This window comes from Schistocerca piceifrons, chromosome 5, assembly GCF_021461385.2.
Source record: "Schistocerca piceifrons isolate TAMUIC-IGC-003096 chromosome 5, iqSchPice1.1, whole genome shotgun sequence".
Lineage (NCBI taxonomy): Eukaryota > Metazoa > Arthropoda > Insecta > Orthoptera > Acrididae > Schistocerca > Schistocerca piceifrons.
The window spans coordinates 170282814-170304028 of record NC_060142.1 but is presented as its reverse complement, the minus strand read 5'-3'; the positions used below and the strand labels follow the sequence as shown (position 1 = coordinate 170304028).

The 21215-nt window shown below is 40.9% G+C and overlaps 1 protein-coding gene across 1 annotated transcript in view; it reads right to left on the bottom strand.

Moving 5' to 3' along the window:
• The window catches only part of LOC124798138 (endoplasmic reticulum transmembrane helix translocase), a 189982-nt gene extending 172362 nt beyond the window's left edge, over positions 1-17620 (bottom strand). Inside the window, exons 1-3 of the mRNA XM_047261412.1 lie at positions 17205-17620; positions 10941-11030; positions 592-782 (exon numbers count right to left, since the gene is read on the bottom strand). Coding sequence (XP_047117368.1) covers positions 592-782; positions 10941-11030; positions 17205-17465 — 542 coding nt within the window. The 5' untranslated portion in view covers positions 17466-17620. The remainder of the gene's footprint in view (positions 1-591; positions 783-10940; positions 11031-17204) is intronic.
• Between the last annotated feature and the right edge of the window lie 3595 nt (positions 17621-21215).

Below are 21215 nucleotides of genomic sequence, written 5' to 3'. Positions count from 1 at the left end.
TGCCCTCTCCCTTAAAACCCACATCCTTTCGTCTTTCCCTCTCCTTCCCTCTTTCCTGATGAGGCAACAGTTTGTTGCGAAAGCTTGAATTTTGTGTATACGTTTGTGTTTGTGTGTCTATCGACCTGCCAGCGCTTTCGTTCGGTAAGTCACCTCATCTTTGTTTTTATATATAATTTTTCCCACGTGGAATGTTTCCCTCTATTATATATATTTATGTACTTTGTTTTGCACTACTGTATGGTAGCCTCTGCTTCTTTACAATGACTACACCAAGAAGAATTTTTGAATTTGAAAAATTTGAATTTTTGGTCTTACTTCCAAATTTAAATTTTTTTCTCCATTAAATGTAAGAGGAATGAACATTATATTTTCCGAACTGCTGAACTATAGCTTTTGTATGTCACTGTCTGTCTACACTGCCAAAAATTGCCATGAAAAGCAATGATCTGTGTACACTTTTCTCTCAAGGTATAGGGACAACAAATTTTATTTCTTTAAGTTTTTGTCTTCAATACAATTTTCCTCATTTTTACCAGAAGTTTTACCACCAAAAAATGAGAAACAAAAAAGCAACAATAAGAAACTTACTGGTTTCTTCCATATCTGAGATCTGCATTTGCCACATCACTGTCTTCTTGATGTCCTTTCCAGTCCATATAATCCCCAAATGGGAGACTAATGGGAAACTGTAAGCCACGAAACTGCTTCTTTTCAGGATCCCAAACATACTTTGTTTTTTGAAACATAAACCATATGACTGGTTCCTTTGTTACTCCATCCTGAGGAGGAAAAAGAGCTCACAGAATGTGCAGATAAACATAGCAATTGCTGTATTTTATTTACTAGGAAAATTAATGTTCTGCACAAATTGACAGTTGCCAAGAAAGAGTGTTAATACCACTGCAGTGCAGTACAAATACCGTAAAATTATCAACTGTAGGCACACAATCCCAGACACAACAAGAAAATGTTGCACTCTAAAAGAAACAGCTCAATAACATTGTGTATCTAATTGTTGAACAACTTACCAAACAAGAAAGTGCTGGTAGATAGACACAATAAAAGAACACACACACACAAACTTCAAGCTTTCGCAACCCACGTTTGCTTCATCAGGAAAGAGGGAAGGAGAGGGAAAGACGAAAGGAGAGAGAGTAAGGAGTCATTCCAATCCCGGGAGCGGAAAGACTTAACTTAGGGGGAAAAAAGGACGGGTATATACTCTCGCGGGCGCCACCCCCCCCCCCCCCCCCCCCACACACACATATCCATCCACACATATACAGACACAAGCAGACATATTTAAAGGCAAAGAGTTTGGGCAGAGATGTCAGTCGAGGCGGAAGTGCAGAGGCAAAGATGTTGTTGAATGACAGGTGAGGTATGAGTGGCGGCAACTTGAAATTAGCGGAGATTGAGGCCTGGTGGATAATGGGAAGACAGGATATATTGAAGGGCAAGTTCCCATCTCCGGAGTTCGGATAGGTTGGTGTTGGTGGGAAGTATCCAGATAACCCGGACGGTGTAACACTGTGCCAAGATGTGCTGGCCGTGCACCAAGGCATGTTTAGCCACAGGGTGATCCTCATTACCAACAAACACTGTCTGCCTGTGTCCATTCATGCGAATGGACAGTTTGTTGCTGGTCATTCCCACATAGAAGGCGTCACAGTGTAGGCAGGTCAGTTGGTAGATCATGTGGGTGCTTTCACACGTGGCTCTGCCTTTGATCGTGTACACCTTCCGGGTTACAGGACTGGAGTAGGTGGTGGTGGGAGGGTGCATGGGACAGGTTTTACACCGGGGGCGGTTACAAGGGTAGGAGCCAGAGGGTAGGGAAGGTGGTTTGGGGATTTCATAGGGATGAACCAAGAGGTTACGAAGGTTAGGTGGACGGCAGAAAGACACTCTTGGTGGAGTGGGGAGGATTTCATGAAGGATGGATCTCATTTCGGGGTAGGATTTGAGGAAGTCGTATCCCTGCTGGAGAGCCACATTCAGAGTCTGATCCAGTCCCGGGAAGTATCCTGTCACAAGTGGGGCACTTTTGGGGTTCTTCTGTGAGAGGTTCTGGGTTTGAGGCGATGAGGAAGTGGCTCTGGTCATTTGCTTCTGTACCAGGTCGGGAGGGTAGTTGTGGGATGTGAAAGCTGTTTTCAGGTTGTTGGTGTAATGGTTCAGGGATTCAGGACTGGAGCAGATTCGTTTACCACGAAGGCCTAGGCTGTAGGGAAGGGACTGTTTGATATGGAATGGGTGGCAGCTGTCATAATGGAGATACTGTTGCTTGTTGGTGGGTTTGATGTGGACGGATGTGTGAAGCTGGCCATTGGACAGATGGAGGTCAACTTCAAGGAAAGTGACATGGGATTTGGAGTAGGACCAGGTGAATCTGATGGAATCAAAGGAGTTGAGGTTGGAGAGGAAATTCTGGAGTTGTTCTTCACTGTGAGTCCAGATCATGAAGATGTCTTCAATAAATCTGTACCAAACTTTGGGTTGGCAGGCCTGGGTAACCAAGAAGGCTTCCTCTAAGTGACCCATAAATAGGTTGGCATACGAGGGGGTTATCCTGGTACCCATGGCTGTTCCCTTTAATTGTTGGTATGTCTGGCCTTCAAAAGTGAAGAAGATGTGAGTCAGGATGAAGCTGGCTAAGGTGATGAGGAAGGAGGTTTTAGGTAGGGTGGCAGGTGATCTGCATGAAAGGAAGTGCTCCATTGCAGCGAGGCCCTGGACGTGTGGGATATTTGTGTATAGGGAAGTGGCATCAATGGTTACAAGGATGGTTTCCAGGGGTAACAGACTGAGTAAGGATTCCAGGCGTTTGAGAAAGTGGTTGGTGTCTTTGATGAAGGATGGGAGACTGCATGTCAGGATCTCATACCATGACAGATGGCTGGCTGTTATGCCCACATAAAATACTGAGAAGAAACTGCAGCAGAACTGATATATGATATTAAACCTTTCACAGTTATTATTTGGCTAAGAAAAGAAGGTGCAATGAATAAAGAAAATATGACATTTGCTTTGTTATAAACAGAATACGGCACTGCGGTTGGCAAGACTGATAAAGACAACAAGTGTCTGGCGCAGTTCTTAGATCAGTTACTGCTACTACAATGGCAGGTTATCAAGAATTAAGTGAGTTTGAATGTGGTGTTATAGCTGGTGCATGATCAATGAGACACAGCATCTCGAAGGTAGTGATAAATTGGAGATTTTCCTGTACGACCATTTCACGAGTGTACTGTGAATGTCAGGAACGTTGTAAAACATCAAATCTCCAACATCGCTGTGGCCGGAAAAGACCCTGTGAGAACGGGAACGACGACGACTGAAGAGAATTGTTCAACATGACAGAAGTGCAAACCTGCAAACTGCTGCAGATTTCAACGCTGGACCATCAACAAGCATCAGCGTATGAACCGTTCAATGAAACATCATCAATATGGGATTTTTCCACTGGCCACCAAACTCCTCAGACACAAACGTTATTGAGCATATCTGGGATGCCTTGCAACATGCTGTTCAGAAGAAATTTCGATCCCATCATACTCTGGACAGCCCTGTAGGATTCATGGTGTCAGTAACGCCCACCACTACTTCAGACATTAGTTGAGTCCATGCCATGTCATGTTGGCACACTTCTGCATGCTCATGGAAGCCACACACATTAGGCAGGTGTACCACTTTCTTTGGCTCTTCGGTGTACGAGGGCAATCCCAAAAGTAAGGTCTCCTATTTTTTTTATAAGTACATAGACCTGTTTATTTCTACAATGGTTTACATCAGTTTACAGATTGAACATTTAGCTATTTTTCGACATAATGACCATTTATGTCGATACATTTTTGTAGATGCTGTGGCAGTTTTTGTATGCCCATGTCATACCAGCTCGCCACCATGATGTTCAGAAAGTTATGAACTGGCACGATTGTTGCTTGGTCTCAGGTGTAAAGTGGTATGCTCAGGTTTCATCACCCATGACAACTGAGTCCAGAAAGTTGTCCTGTTCGGCCGCAAGGCAGTGAAGAAATGTGCGGGAAGCATCAACTCGTTGTCGCATGTGGTCCTCAGTCAGCATGCGTGGCACCCATGTTGTGCACACCTTCCGGTAGTTCAATGTTTCCACTAAAATTCTGTGAGCAGTGCTTCGGGAAACCTCAGGAACCAACGTGCAGAGATCATCCAGGGTGATCCGCCAATCTTCATGCTTGCTTTGCTCAACCTTCAACATTGTCTCCTCCGAAATTGACGGTCTCCCATTCCTTTGTTCGTCATGAATTTTGGTCCGACCAGCTGCAAACTCTCTACACCACTTATGAATATTTTTGACATCCATGCACGACTCACCATACACTTTCGTCAACTGGGGATGGATTTCAATCGGCGCAATGCCCTTTGCGTTCAAAAACCGAATAATTCACACTTGGCGGTAACATCCAACGGAAGCTCCATTCTCAACGGCTGCCAAGCCAAGACTGAGCGCCTCAGCGTGGCGTGTGCATGTTTACACACAGCGCATGAAGCACTCTTCATAACAGTGTGACCAACTGCCACACAGAGTTCTGTACTTATAAAAAAAATAGGAGACCTTACTTTTGGGATTACCCTCTTATTTTCTCATGCAAATAAATGTTGACATTTTGAAATGTTTGTACATTTTTGTATTCTTTGAGTGCCTTGTCAGCTTGTAGAATTTACCAAATGGCCTTTGTCAAGAATATGCATAACAAACTTTGTTTTTGAGAGTAATAAAACCTACTAACATTACTAGACAATGAACTGGCTTCCAAACTTGTAAGAAAATTTTTTAGTTGAACACTGCAGTAATTAACTTAAATTGTGCTTTCCTACTAAAGGCAACAAAGAGAAAGCATTGTAATTAGAATTTTTGAATGAAAAGACGGTAGACCCAAAGGTTTTTCTCTCTCCAGTATTTTACTACTGACATTCTTAGCTTCCCACAGGCGTTTATATGACATAATATTTTGAAGAAATAGTGGAATTCTTCTTCAAAAATAACATGGAGTAGCTGGCAAATGTTATTTTAACCTACTTTTCAAGGTAGAAATAAATTATATTCTTGTGGAGGCCACGTCTGTTAAAGAACCTCACCAGGGAGCTAATGAATTTGTCTGTATGTTGGGTCTTCAAAATACCCTGTTTCTCATGAACTCTAACCCAAGTTCAAAAAGCTTTGAGATAGCTTCATTATTGTGAAAAAAGAGTTTCTGGTTGTATAACAAGCAACTTATTGAACCACATGAAGAGAAACAGTTTCAGGCAAAGATGAAGGAAATATTGCAATGCACCTGGTTGCACCTCCAAACGATAGTATGTTTAAAATTACTTTATAGTTGATCTCTGTCCCTTACCACTACAGTTTTGCCACATCAGCTGCCAGCTACTGTTCAGTTATAGATAACACACAAACACGGCAAGTTACTTCAGAAATTATGCTATTAATGTGTAACGCAGAGTAATGTTGAAGGTGGCCACTGCGAGGTATTTTGGAAATGCGAGATAGTCTGTCAACTGCTGATTTTAAGGGGTTGCGGCAGGAGATGCATTTTGTAGCCCTGAATTGCAACTTGTGTCCTATGCTAACCTCAACCTTGTGATGCATCTGAGAAAGCATTGGTCAACATTCTGTGACAGAACTAAAATCACCGTTGCTTTGTTCACGGCTATTAAAGCTAACCTCTACGAGCAAACTTGAGAAAGAAAAAGTTCAGTTACAGTGCTAAAAGTGAACTGTACTTTCTTGCTATCATTGGTTACTTGAAACTATCCTCTCAGTGAATACATGAGTTGCCGCTTGGCACTTTTACATCCCAGCTGATGTTACTCAGGCAGTGAATTGTATTTAGGTGCAGCCAGCACTTTCGCTTAAGCTGGCAAAGATGGGGACTCCATATCAACTGAGAACTGAAGGCCAGTGCTAAAAAGCGATAAGTATCCACTACATTGAGAAATTGTGTCATCGTGGTAAAGTTCTGTTTCTTGGTGAACAGTACGACATCGACACAAGCGCATGACGCGAGTCCTGGCGATGGGAAACTGAAAGCCACGTGTGAGGGCCACTGCTTGTGCTTTTCGTATGGTGTCTTGCAGTTGACGTTTAACAGCACCAACACTAGAGGAGCAATAGTAGAGGCAAAACTCGTCAGCATACAAGGAGGGTAATACTGAGGACCCAACAGCTGCTGCTAGACCACTGATAGCTACTAGAAGGAAAGGGACAGTCGGTACAGAGCCCTGCAGGTCCCCATTCTCTTTGGTATGGGGAGGTACTGTAGGAAGCACAAACTTGAATGCAGAACGTACAGTGCAACAGGAAGTTCTTGATGAAAATCAGGAGTGTACCCCAGAGATCCTCCTTGTGCAAAGTTGCAAGGATGTGGTGTCGTCATGTGGTGTTATAAGCCTTTTGGAAGTCGAGGAAGATGGCTATAAGAAGTTGACGGCAGACAAAAGCTGTTTGTATGGCAGACTCCAGGTAAACCAGGTTATCAGTAGTGGAATGGCCTTTGTGAAACCTATCCTTGGATGGGGCAAGAAGACCCCGAGATTCAAGGAGCCAACACAAATGCTGGATCACCATGCGTCAAGCAACTTACAGAAAACAATTTGAGACTTATTGGGTGATAATGTCCCTGCCTAGAGGGTGCTTACCCAGTTTCAGTACTGGGAGAATGGTATTTCTCACCACTGTGATGGGAACTCACCCTCACTCCAGATGTGGATAAAGATGGCAAGGATATGAAGGTGACAGTCCACAAGTAGGTGCTTGATCAATAGGTTGTGGATGCAATCCGGCCCTAGGGCTGTATCAGGGCGGTGGACTAGAACACTGAACAATCCCCATTCACTGAATGGAGCATTATGTGGCTCCAGGCAGCTTGCAGTGAAAGACAACTGCTTTTGCTCCATCCACTGTTTTAGGATTTGAAAGGCAGGTTGACAATTCTCAGACGTTGAAGCTTGAGCTTAGTGCAGAGAAAAATGTTCAGCAATGGCATCTGGATCAATGCAGACAGTGCCATTCAAGGTAATACCAGGTACGCTTGCAGGTGTCTGGTATCCATAGAGACATCTGATCTTAGGCCAAACCTGTGAAGAAGAGGTATGTGGTCCCACGGTTGAAATGTACTGTGCCCAACATTCTCGCTTCCATCTTTTTATTAGGTGGCAGACCCAGGCACGGAGTCACTTAAAGGCAATGAGGTGCTCCATTGATGGGTGACACTTATCGCATTGGAGAACCAGTCAATGGTATGGAATGACCTCTGCTACTTCCGAGGACCACTAAGGTACTGTATTGCACTGGGGCAGGCCAGGGAAAATAGGACCACTAAATCAGCTGCCAAAAGAATGGCTGCAGTTGTATTCTGGACTGCCTCATCAATATCTCCAAGTGGCAAGGATCCAAGGTTGACAGCAGAGGTGGAAGGATCTCAGTCAGCACTGTTGAAAGCCCATCTGGGCAGGTGTCCAGGGGAGTGACACAGAAAGGGGTAGGGCGATGAGGAAGTGGTTACTACCACACAGGTCATTGTGGACCCCCCCCCAGTGGATGGACGGGAGAAGAAAAAGGCTGCAAATGGAAACATCAATGGCCGAAAAACTTCTGTCTGCCACACTGAAGTGTGTGGGGGTAACAATATTCAAGATGCAAAGGTAAGTTGTGCCAGTAAATTTTCGAGGTCTTTACCATGGCCAGTGACCATGATTCCATCCCGCACAGGGCTATGGGCACTGAAACCATTCAAGATTAGGAAAGGTGGGGGGAGCTGAGAAACCAATGCAAACAATATGTTCTGAGACACTTCACAATCTCGGAGGGAGGTAAACACTGCCGATGATAATGTCCTGAAATGTCCTTTCCCGAACAGCCACAGCCTCCAAAGGTGTATTAAGAGGCATGAGTTCACTATATACAGTGTCTCGGACATATGTGCAAACTGTACCCAATACCCTGCCATTAGTAGCATGATTCTTATATCATCCCCAGTATCCACGAAGGGCTGAGGTCTGCTTTGCTGGAGAGCAAGTCTCCTGAAGGGCAATGCAGAAGGCAGGTGGAATGTTTAAAAGATGATGTGGCTCAGCCACATGGTGGAAAAAACTGCTACAATTCCACTGTCGATGTACAGTGAGGCCATGATGGGACAAAGGAGCAGGTTATGCCTTACAGTCACCTGCTACCACTGGTTGAGGGGTTATGGCATCAAAATACATAGCTTTAGGTTCCACTGTGTGGTGCGAACTGGGTCCTCAGGGGCCGCTGGAATCTCTGCCTCAGTCACACGAGTGGAACAGGTGGGATCTATGGCATGGCGGTCACCATACTGTCCTCCTCCTTTTGGCTGCAAGAGTTTCTCTGAATCAATTTCAGGTAAAGATGACGATTGCTATGCCCTGTGACCAGCAGTCTGTGGCTCCTTCAGCCACTGGGTGATGTCCAGCTGTAGACAGGTGGGAATCTTGTAAGGAAGTGTCCCAAAGGACCCCTTCCTGGCAAGAGAAGCTGCCGGAAGGTGATTTCCATCCGGCTGGGAGATGGGGACCAATATCCCCGGTGGGTGGGAAACCATCAATCCCCAATGTAGGTATGGGGGAAGCAACAAGAGGGAAATCCCCAACCATCAGGGGGGCTGGCATGGTTGAGTGGCCCTGAGGGACTGCTATAGGAGGCGTAATGGGCACGGGTACCGTAACCAAAGGGGGTGGCATCATCATAGCTGTAGCATATGACTGTGACACGCTGGGCGCAATCGCTCGTACTATTTCTTGGACTCTCGGTAACTGTGTTTCTCCAGAGTCTTGTATTTTCTTTTTCTCTCTCCCTGGAAAATAGTGCAATCTGGTGAGCAGGTGCTTTCCACAGCTGACACAGGTGGTGGGAGGCACAGGGAGTGTCTGAAAGTAGCACTTGTCCACAATCTCGACAGATGGGGGCCAGCATTGCACCACAAAGGTATGTGCCCAAATTTTAGACACTTGAAGCACTGCACGGTGGATGGGTGGGGGTATGCTCATAAGGTTTCACGTCATATTAGTATACCATCACCTTGACCTTCTCAGGCAACAAATCACCCTCAAAGAGCAAGATGAAGGTACCAGTAATGAGCCTACTGTCCTTTGGCCCCATACGCACATGATGGACAAAGTGTACACCCCGTTGCTCCAAGTTGATGCGTTGCTCATCATCAGATTGTAAGAGCAGGTCTCTGTGGAAAATTATGCCCCCAACTAAATTTAGACTGTTATGTGAAGTGACAGTCATCGGTACGTCACCCAGCTTGGTTCAAGCGTACAGTGCCTGTGAATGGGTAGGGGATGCCATTTTGACCAAAACTGACCCACTTTACACTTTGGAGATGGCTGTCGTTTCCCCAAATTTGTCTTTTAAGTTCTCCACAAAGAGCAAGGGCTTTGTGGCCAAGAAGGAATCACCTTCAGTCCTTGTACAAACCAAGTATCGTGGGTGGTATTGCTCTGCTTGCCGCTTAGCCCCACATTCTCCCCATGGTGTAGTCAGGGAAGGGAACATGTTAGCGTTTTATCTCTCTGTAATGAGAAAGGGCTGTCCTTTCATAGAGACTTGGGCCGTATGACCATCAGCAGGAGATAACTTTATCCACTTCATTTGCAGCTGATCTGCCATGATGGTGCCACCCACTCTAAACAGGGGCTCTTCCCATGCACACCACCCAGCCTCAACATTGGCTACCTGGCCAGTAACCTGTTGCTCAGAGTCCCTGTGTCCCAGTCATGATAGGCACACACACTTTGGCATACATGGGGAGTTTTCAGCTCAGGCACCAACAGTGCAATTCCTGCTTGGTCAGGGGGCTACCAACGTGCAGGTATTTGATAACCCCCTCACAATTGGATGGCTACTGTACTGGGCTTTGTGTGTATTACTATACTACAGGGAAGGGTACACAGATGGAATGCCACAAATGTCGAGCACACATCGCATTGGGCCACCTGCCCAACACCACTCGCACTGCTGGAGAATTTCGAAAATTGGTGGCAGGTCAAACCCAACAACGCGGACCATGTGTTTAGTTAATGAAAAGTCATAGAATACATTGAAAGTGGAAACTAGAGGCCCAATCGTACACCAGGTCCAAGCAGGGTCAACAGCTAGAAAGCCATCTGATGGAGAGCTGGCGAGGAAATGGGGCAGTGGATATATAAGCAGGCAGCACGGAAAGTAAGTAATGCTGTAAAAGCTGGGTGCCCGTGGTAGCCAAGTATGTATTCACAAAAGGATTGTGAGCCACCTGGGGGTGTATGTGTGTTGTTTGTGATGTGGTTATCATGTATGATGAAATACAAAATAAAACTGACAGACCCATGATTTAAAATCAAAATACATCAAGAAAAAATCCTGGACATGGAATTGGAAGTGAACTGACCACTTGTTGTTGTAATTTCGCAACAGCGAATGGTTCGGGTGTGATGTTGAGCGCTCTAATTGGAGGAAACCAACTCCAACGCATGAAGTGTCAACTATCAAGTAATTTTAATCAGACTATAAGGAGACAATACTTATGGTCACACATTCATGCAAGTCGGTGATCACTGCCATAGATTCGAGGTAAAAATAAACAAGCCAGAAAAATAAGCAGACAGAAAATAACGCCAAAACTGACAAAGAAAAGTCACTGAAATTGGCAAACCATAACACTGATAGAGAGTGTACAATAAAAAGAAATGTTCTTGCCCCTATCCTATTTTTCTGACAGCAGCAGTCATTACATGGTCAAGACATAGACCCCTCACTACATATGATGAATGAAATATGGGCTTAAGAAGCACTGTAGGAAAACAAACAAAAAGAATACGACACTCCAATGGTTCTGGGGAATATTTATTATAGTTCCAAAATAAGTTAATGTGTAACTCAGATGATTTACCTTAGCTTGATGTACAGACACTAGTTCAGAGGACCCATTGTTGGCTGTTGGTACAACTTTTGCCACTTTCGCTTTGAAAGGATCATTAGTCTGAAAAACAGTAATACACTCTTTTAAATAACCTATACCAATAATACTGTACTTATAATACAACAAAGCAATGCACAGATAACAACATAATAAATGACAATGAAGGAAGCACAACACTGAATCCTAATATAGCACAGTTAACATCTTTATTGGACTTAATTAGCATGTATTTACTTAGGGTAGGCTAGTATCTAAAAATGTATTCATTAGCTGCTAGTGTTATCCCAAACATTGTCAAATTTTGAATATTTGTTGAATTACCATCAACTTGGTACAATTATCTACTGAATAATCTACACACTTTTGGGGGATTGTTGATTTTTCCAACAAATGTCACTTTTTCTCTCTTGCCCTTTTTATTACACTGTTGGACATCATGACAAGTGGTTGATTACGTGTCTTTGAGATGTGGGATGGATTTTAAGTTTTTCACTCTTTGTACTGTTATAAATGTCCTATTTGGCGTCATCAATTTCCTATGCCTCCCACGTATTTCATCATTACACACACAGCTGTAGGTGAACACTCATCTTCACACTGCAAATTCTCTCACACATTCCTATAATTAGGCTTGTTGTAAATTTTCATACCTATTCTTTTCTATCAATATAAATATCTGCAATTCCTCAGACCAACAGCTAGGGGCATATTCTAAGGCAGGAAAGCTATTTGATACAATTTCCACTTTACTGCACAACTTTCTGACATTACAGGTGACAGTAAGCTTGACATTGGCAACTTCAGGAGATGGATATTAAAGCAGCCTTTGTGAACTGAGAAACCAGTGCAGTTTTTGACTATTTTATTTTTATTGAAATGCAAAATGCAATCATATCTTTAAATTTTACTCATCAAATTCTCCCAACCTTACTTCAATAATAAACGCTACAACAGGCTGTCTTTTACTCATAATGATTAATTTTATTCATCAATATTTCACTTTTGGTGCTTGGTTTGTGATATGGGAGTAAGTCATCAGACACAAGATTTCATGTTCACATTTGATAGCTTCACCAACTCACAACCAGAGCAATGAGTGAAGCCTTTAATGACTACCATAGGAGAATACTGTCTAATGATCTTTCACAAAACTCAAAGAAATTCCAGTCGTATGTAAAGGCATTTAGTGGAATCAAAGCTAGTGCCCAACACCTGGTAAATGAGACAGGCACTGAAACTGAGGGTAGCAAAGAAAAGCTGCAATTCTTAAATCTGTTTTCAAATGTTTCTTTACAAAGTAAAGCCCAGTTTAAAACAGACCAAAGTTCCAAGGCCTAATGAAATCCCTAACAGATTCTTTACTGAATTTGCAGATGAGTTAGTAGTTTGAAGAAAGCACAGGTCATACCCATCTACAACATGGGTAGTATATGTGATTGTCAAAACTATTGTCAAATACCCTTGACATCAATTTCTTGTAGAATCTTAGAACTTATTCTGAGTTCAGACATAATGAGGTATCTTGAACAGTATGACCTCTTACATGCCAACCAGGATGGATTCCAAAAAAATCGCTCACACAAAACCCAACTCACATGACATACTGAAAGCTTTGGATCAAGGCAGTAAGGTAGAGGCGGTATTTCTTGATTTCAGAAAGCATTCGACTCAGTACCACACTTATGCTTATAGTCAAAAGTACAATTTTATGGTGTATCAATTGAAATTTGCACTGTACTGAGGATTTTTTTGCAGGGAGGCTGTAGCATACTATCCTGGATGGAGAGTCATCATCAGCTGTACAAGTAATTTTGAGTGTGCCCATGGGAGGAGTGCTGGGACTCTTGCTATTCAAGTTGTATATTGATAACCTTGTGGACAACATTAATAGTAGCCTCAGACTTTTTGCAGATGGTGCAGTTATCGATAATGAAATACTGTCTGAAAAGCGCTGCAGAAATATTCTGTAAGATTTTTGAAAGATTTCAAAGTGGTACACAGATTGGCAAGTTACTTTAAATGTTTCAGATACGCAAAATTTTACACTTCATGAAACAAAAAAATGTAGTATCCTATGAGTTTAATATCAGTGAGTCACAGTTGGAACTCGCCAAACTGTACAAATACCTGGTTGTAATATCTTGTACGGATATTAAATGGAATGATTACATAGGCTCAGTTGTGGGTGAAGCAGGTGGTAAACTTTGGTTTATTGTGAAGTGCAACCATTCTATAATGGAGATTGCTTACAAATCACTCATGGGAGCCATTCTAGAATATTGCTCAAGTGTGTGGGACCTTTACCAAATAGTATTAACAAGGGATATTGGGCATATACACAGAAGGGCAGCACAAATGGTCACAGGTCTGCTTGACTCATCAGAGTGTATCACGGGGACTCTGAAGAAACTGAACTGGCAGACTCTTGAAGACAAGACGTACACCACCCTGAAAAAGTCTACTAAAAGTCTCTGTATGTCCATTTTTTCAGAGATGGTTGTGGGGCTCAGCTGTTCAGTACAGAATGTCAAATCAGACACCTTTCAGCCATCTAATTTCTGAACTGTTATTTTACTGGGTTCCCAGTTTCGGCGATTTATTATGCCACCTTCAGGCGCCCTGACTGACATGCAGGAAGATTCCAAGCTCTGTTCCTGTCAGGTTGAAGTGATTGCTTATCAAGCAGAAATCTATTTAAAGGTACCAGTCTTTGAATGCTGGCCCCTATTCTGACCAGAACTGAGGTTGGAAACTCCTTACACATTGGTCAGGGGGCCTGAAGATGGTATAATAAATCGCCGAAACTGGTAGCCCAATAAAATAATGATTTGGAAAATAGACAGCTGAAACGTATTTGGTATGACTATCTACTAAAAGCTTCAAGAACTGGCTTTAAGTGATGACACTTACACAGCACCTCTGTATCATTCACATTAGGACAATTAGAATAACTACAGCATGCACACAGGCATTCAAAACAATCATTCTTCCAGCACCTTGTACATGAATGGAATGGTAAGAAATCCTAATAACTAATATAATGGAATGTACCCTCTGCCATGCACTTCTCGGTGGTTTGCAGAGTATAAGTGTACATGTGGAAATAAATTGTCAACGTCCAATCAAAGCTATGCATCAGGCTACACTAAAGGTCAGTTGGTAAACCACACAACCCGCATTTCAAAAAATATTGTCGGTGTTTCATTTTCTTCCAGTTTGCACATATATGATGTCACATCATTATGTCACAGAACCATTAGCAGAGCAGGAATTCACAACTACCATCCATTATTGTAGTAGAGCCTACGTACAATTCCACGGTAGATAAATACAGCAAACCATCCCCTATTCTTGAAGACCGCCACTCTTCGCAACTTCTATTGCAAATTGCATTATGAACACCACTGTGAGAGATTCTTTCAGTGCTGTGTGGTTGAAAAATTTCATATTTATCAATGAAAAATACAAACTGTGGATGCTTTACGGTACCAATTTATTTAATGACTTGGTTTTTTGCTCACATGGTCATAATAAGATGTTTGTGTTGACAAATACTGTCTGACAATGGCCTTTTAAGCCATAAATCTGGTCACAAAATAAAGTAATGTTGCAGGACATCCAATGTTCGTGGCTTTCTATTGAGTCAGGAATATAACAGACATCAACATTTGATACATAAATGTAAAAACCAATACCTTGTCTTTCCTTTTGGTGACTCTTCGCTGTTCAGTCAGTTGAGTAAATTGACTAGGATTTTTTTTTATATATGACATCCACGGAAGATTAACAGTAATAACTCACTGAATGTGGACGAGCAATGTCACGAGGAATAGGTTCTGATCAACATATGAAAAATACGAGTTCCCTGATACAAAAGTCATCACAACTCTGGCATTATCAGGTACCCAAACAAAATGCAAAGTTGAAAATATTTACAAAACAGTTGGTTAGTTTCATGTTCCTTAGATTATTTGCACAATAAATCATGACTTGGAATGATTTCTTTTCCATTCCCATCACACATTAAATTGTAAATATGGCAACATGCTGACCATTTACTAGTTTGTTTCTCTCTCTCTCTCTCTCTCTCTCTCTCTCTCTCTCTCTCTCTTTAAAAATAAATATGAAAAAAGCTGTATGCAATACCTACTCACCAACTTTTTCACACATTACAATAGCAATACTCTGTAAACCACTATGCATGGCAGAGGGTACATCCCATTGTAATAGTTATTAGGGTTTCTTCCTGTCCCATTCACGTATGGAAGAATGAATACCTCCGTGAGTGCAGTAATTGATTCTAATCTTATCCTCACAATCCCTGTGTGAGTGATACGTAAGGTGTTGTACTATATCCCTAGAGTAACTACTTAAAGCCGGTTCTTGAAACTTTGCTAATAGACTTTCTCAGGATAGTTCATGAGTTTTCAAGAGTCTGCAATTTCAGTTCCTTCAGTATCTCTGTGACACTCTCCAATGGATTAAACAAACCTGTGACCATTTATGCTACCCTTCTCTGTATACGTTCAACATCCCCCATTTAGAGCAAGCTGCCAATCTCTGCACCATGTTGAAATGTTATCTATATCTGACTGAATATTTATGCAGCTTCTCTCAATATTAGCCTACTTCATTATAGATAACTACATCATCTGCAAAAAGCCTGATTTTACTATTAATATTGTCTGCAAGGGCATTAATATACAATGTTAACACCAAGGATCCCGACAAACTTCCCTGGGGCACACCTGAAGTTACCTCTACATCTGATGCTGCCACTCCATCCAAGATAACATGCTGTGTGCTCCCTACCAAAAAGTCCTCAATCCAATCACAAATGTCACTTGATACCCCACGATTGTAATTTTGACATTAAGCGTAGGTGGGGTACTGACTCAAATACTTTACAGAAATCAAGAAACACTGCATCTACCCAGTTGCCTCCCACAAAACAGAAGTAGTCAAGGAGAATTTTTTTCAGCTTGTTTTCAAATTTTACTCTACTGTCTGATAAGACATTTTATATCATTCGGTAAGTGATTAAAACTTTTGGCTGCAGCACTGCGCAGCCCTCTCTCTGCTAAAGACAGTATGTTATGAACTGTCAGTAATAGTAACTGAAAATTTATATCGCATCAAATTTGTATTGCTATGTCAGCATAGAAAACTAAAGTATAAATATCAAAGGGCTGCGAAACAAGCACAAAACTTACAATAGGATTAAACAGCATATCAGCAACAGCCTACTGTCTTAAAAGATATTCACAACTAAATGCAATACCTGTGGATTACCGGAAGCTGGTCTTCTGCAAAGACATTTCAAACACACTGCACCTAAAAATGTCATCAGACAACACCACACAGTTACATCACGAGTAAAAGCCAATGGGCTATACCGTGTGTAATATAACAAATACTATGATGTCAGTCTAGGTAATAGTCTAATAATGTGCTAAGTTTGTGATATGCAACTCTACATGAAGTTTTATTTGATATAACTTTTAAATTCTACACTAACAAATCTTTCTCCAGAATCAACTGTCTTAACCCTCAATAGTTGAATATTTTCGCGTTTACAAGTTAATTTATCTGCACTCATAATTTGGGTTTGTAGTTGAAATTAACATTATAAATAAAGATACTGCCATCTGCTCCATGCTAAATATGGCGAAAACATCATGTTGCCATGTATAAGATTACACAGATACCTAGGTCATTTATGTATGTATAAAATTACTGACAGTACTACGAAACTGAATATTTCTTTCAAAAAAATTGTACAGACAAGGATACTTTAGTCACCAAATTTGTTACGTTTATAGTATATATCATATAAAAATGCGAAAAAAGGTTTCGTGTTTTCTCTCTGATTTACACAACATCAAAGTCTTATAAAAATTACTTAGGTAACTAACTATGTGAATAGGTTCACTCATTAGAAGCCAGAAGTGGTGGGATCTCTAACGAAATTATTGTCGATGAATGTCTTTTCACAGCTAGACAACATACCATTTTTGTTCTGAATATTCCTATTCACGGTACTGAGCAAACTGTACACGATTTAAAAAAAAAAAAAAAAATCAAACTTGACAGCAAGTTCTAACACATTCAGTAGTTGACAGTTTATCAGCTGAAAGCTTTCTAAAAACAACTGTAAACAAGTTGTGTACCAGCTGTTGACACAACGTCAGCAATGTATTTCTCACAACAGGACGCACTTAAAAACAAACTTACACTTTTGCATGTTAGAAAGCAGTGTACATGTACAGACCAGTGGCAGCAAAGGCAGCTCAATATTTGCAGCAAACCGATCACCGCCACTCCTATCAGACCGGCTTCATAATATTCCTCAACTCCATACACGGTAACCCAAATATATATCCACAGTCCATAAAGACACATAAACGGTAAAATGTATCCATGGAAAAGCAATTTTCTTGGTATATGCAAACTGACACACTGAACCAGTTCATCGATACGTGCTTCCCCCTTCATTATTTTGGAATTAACACGAGACTGATGCGAACCACGTCTTTGCACTTCATGTGGCACACTATCTTTGTTGAAGCAAGGCTTCCAACATAAACAATCATGTTCGAGAAAATGATTGTCACTGCTTTGCGACCAGTGCCCTATGATGATCGATTTTTCGGCTAGTCGAATGTTAGTCAATAACGTTCATTTTACTTTACAATACGTTTATGCCATCAGTAATTTTCTACTTCGTTAAAGACTGTTAAGAGTTCGCTAACTGCTGACTCCGATGCATTGCAGCAACTGCCCATGTTTCGCATACCCCATAGTACTCCTTTTGCAGTCGGCAGTAGAGTATCGACCGCAAATGAACAACAGAAAGTCGGTCAGGCCCAGCGGTTCATTTGAAGTTTCTGTTCGGGTTACACGTTGCCGTTAGAATGTTGATACGGTTAGAATGTTGTGATCAGAAAATACGGACGACTTTGTAAACTATATTACCTTAAGACCACTATTGGCTGGAGACGCAAGAAGACTGGTAGCAGGTTTAAAACACAACAAACAATGCTTAGTTGTGGTTGATTTATGTGCGTATTATTATGTATTAAGTATTATACATTAATATCCTGAAAAAATAGTCTGAATTTAATAGTATTGTTTATATAGTTTGTTTAGGAAAAGTGTCACATATTCCTGTAGGAGGTAGTATTGGTGAAAACTAAAAGAAAAGTTTCCATAATTGATATGTCAGGAAACCAGTACCTGATGGAGATATAGGCCTGCTGTCTTCTCATTCCCTCCTTTCTTGTACATAAAAGTAGACTCTATTGGCACTGGGCCCCTGGTTACCGCGTATCCTGACATATCCTTCAACCCTTTATAGGCAGTGGGCACACTCCCCTGAAATGTCTGCATGTTGTTGATGGTTAGGCATAAATCAATGCCCCTAAATGTCGCCATAGAACTCCAGAAAACGAAAACAACGTAGTAGGCTACGACTATAATATCAATGATTCACAGCTGGAATCGGGCAAATCATACAAATACCTGGTTGTAACACTGTAGGGATATGAAGGAATTATCTATCACATTGGGTAAGTTCTAGGCAAAGCAGTTGGCAGACTTTGGTTTATTGGCAGAATACTGGGTCTCCAAAGAAGATTGCTAACACTATCACTCATCCAACCCATTCTAGAGTAAGTCTGCTTAAGTGTGGGGGACCCATACCAAACAGGACTAACAGGGTATAGTGAACCTATACAGAGAAAGGTAGCACAAATGCTCACAAATTTGTTTGACCTGTGGGAGAATGGCAAATAAATGCTGAAGAAACTGAACAGGCAGTCTCTTGAAGACAGACATACATAACCACGAGAAAGTCTATTAATAAAGTTTCAAGAACCAGCTTTAAATGATGACTCTAGGAATATACTACCGCTCCTACGTATCTGTCATACAAGGGTTGTGAGGATAAGATTAGGATAAATACAGCATACACAGAAGCATTCAGCCAGTCATTCTTCCCATATTCCATATATGGAACAGGAAGAAACCTAATAACTCGTACAGTGTGACATACCCTCTGTCATCCACTTCATGGTGGTTTGCAGAATATACATGTAGATGAAGATACCTAGAAATCAAACAGATTCGGATCCAGTTCATGGGGAGGCCACACTACTGGAATTCATCAACCAGTCAATTGCCCATGAGACACTCTGATGAGGTCCCTGTCTCACACACTGCAGAAAATATGGTGGTGCCCCATTGGGCATAAACCACAGTTATTATCTTTCTGCAAGAGTAACATTCTTCTGTTGTGCCGATAATTCATCAACAATGGATTGCAGCATTAAATTGGTCCACACCATGGAATTTTACACATAACTTGTCACAGGCGAAATGGCCCATATCTCAAAAGATATTGGTTTCCAGATATATAATTATAGGAATTTTCTTCTAGTTTCCACTGATACCATCTCCGACAGAAATGTGTGATTATTTTTTAAACACCCTGTATATTTCCTTATGTAGTACATGTTAACGAAAATGACCCACAAGAAGTTTGATTATGTATAGGATGTTAGTAAATTATAATGCGCAGTAAAGTGAAAATTATTGGTAACGCTAAGGACAAAGTATAAAATGTAACTGAAACTGCATTTCATGACACTACTACATCATACATTTTATTTAAAAAATAACTGTACATTGCTCTATAAAAAGATATACAGTTCCAAGAATATAATTTTGTTCAGAATATTTGCGTTTCACAGTATCATGTCTTTTACTTTCACTTTTTATTTATTTTTCTCCATGGACAAATACAAGGATTTGTTTTGGATAGTTTACATATTGATCTTTCCCCTTATAACATTGTGGGAACAATTATATACAATAGGTCTAACAGATAAAAAATTATGTTGCTTTTATTTATTTATTTTTTACATGTAAATACTATTTATACAACTGAAAGTATTCTACTCCTCTGAGAGGGATTCCTTAATACACTTATTGCTGAGGAACTCCTTCAAGGCAACTTCGAGGCAGCTTCCACTTGAGCTTTTTAATTTTTTTGGAAGTTATAAAATTTGATCCCCATGTAATAGGGGCTCTTGTCTGCATTTTTTTGTATTATTTCTTTCCATGTGATAATCATAGTCCCTTCTAGTGTTGTACATGTGCTTTTCTCTATTTAGATGATTGTACTGCTTGTATTTTAGCATCAGCTGAACAGCTTTATAAATATATAGTAATGGAAGTGTTAGTAGTTTCTTAATTTTAAAACTTGCTTTGCAAGACTCATTATATCTAAGCTTACACATGATCCCAACTGCCTTTTTTTTAAGGATGAATACCCTATTTACATGTTTGGCAGCAGCACTTCCCCATACTTCAATTCCATATATGAGATAGGGATACACTAAAGCATAATAGATTATACTCATTTGCTCATATTTAAGAAAGTGTGACATTGTCCACATTGCATAAATTGATTTGCTAAGTTTTTGGCACAAGAAATCAATATGATACTCCCAAGAGAGATGCTGATCTAACATTACGCCAAGGAAGGAACCCTCAACATACACAACACTCCATTGCATTTCATCTTGTTTGTGGTGTATTTGAAATTCCATTAGATTTGTTTTATTGATGTTTAAGCTTAAGTGATTGTTTTGGAAGTAGTTCTTTAGTTCTTCAATCCAAATAACACATCAGAAAAATTTTGGGCCAAATCATTCTCGTCGGTTCCCCAGTTAACAACGGTTGTGTCATTCGCATAGTTAAGTATCTTGCTATAGTGTTCTGTGGGCAGATCATTAACATATAGTATGAACAATAAAGGACCCACAACTGACCCTTGGGGCACACTGTACTTTACTATAGCTGGACTTGAACTGTACTTCTTAATAACATTGCCCACTTTGTGTGTGACTTGTGTGACCTGATATCTGTCTTGTAGGTATGACTGTATGAGACTTTTGGTTATTTCTCTAATACCATAAGTTTCCAGTTTCTCAAGTAGCATCTGATAAATCAAGGAACAAACATGCCACCCTTTCTTTTTCATCTAATTTCGTAAGTATAGTATGTACTACATCACATATTGCAGATGATGCTGAATAGCCTTTCCTAAAACCATGTTGGGTTTCTCGTAGCACTTTTTCTTTGACAAGAAAGCTTTCTAATCATAGTGAATTAATCTTTTCTAATACTTTGCTTGGAATTGGAATTAAGCTAATGGGTCGGTAGTTTTCGACTTTGTCGACA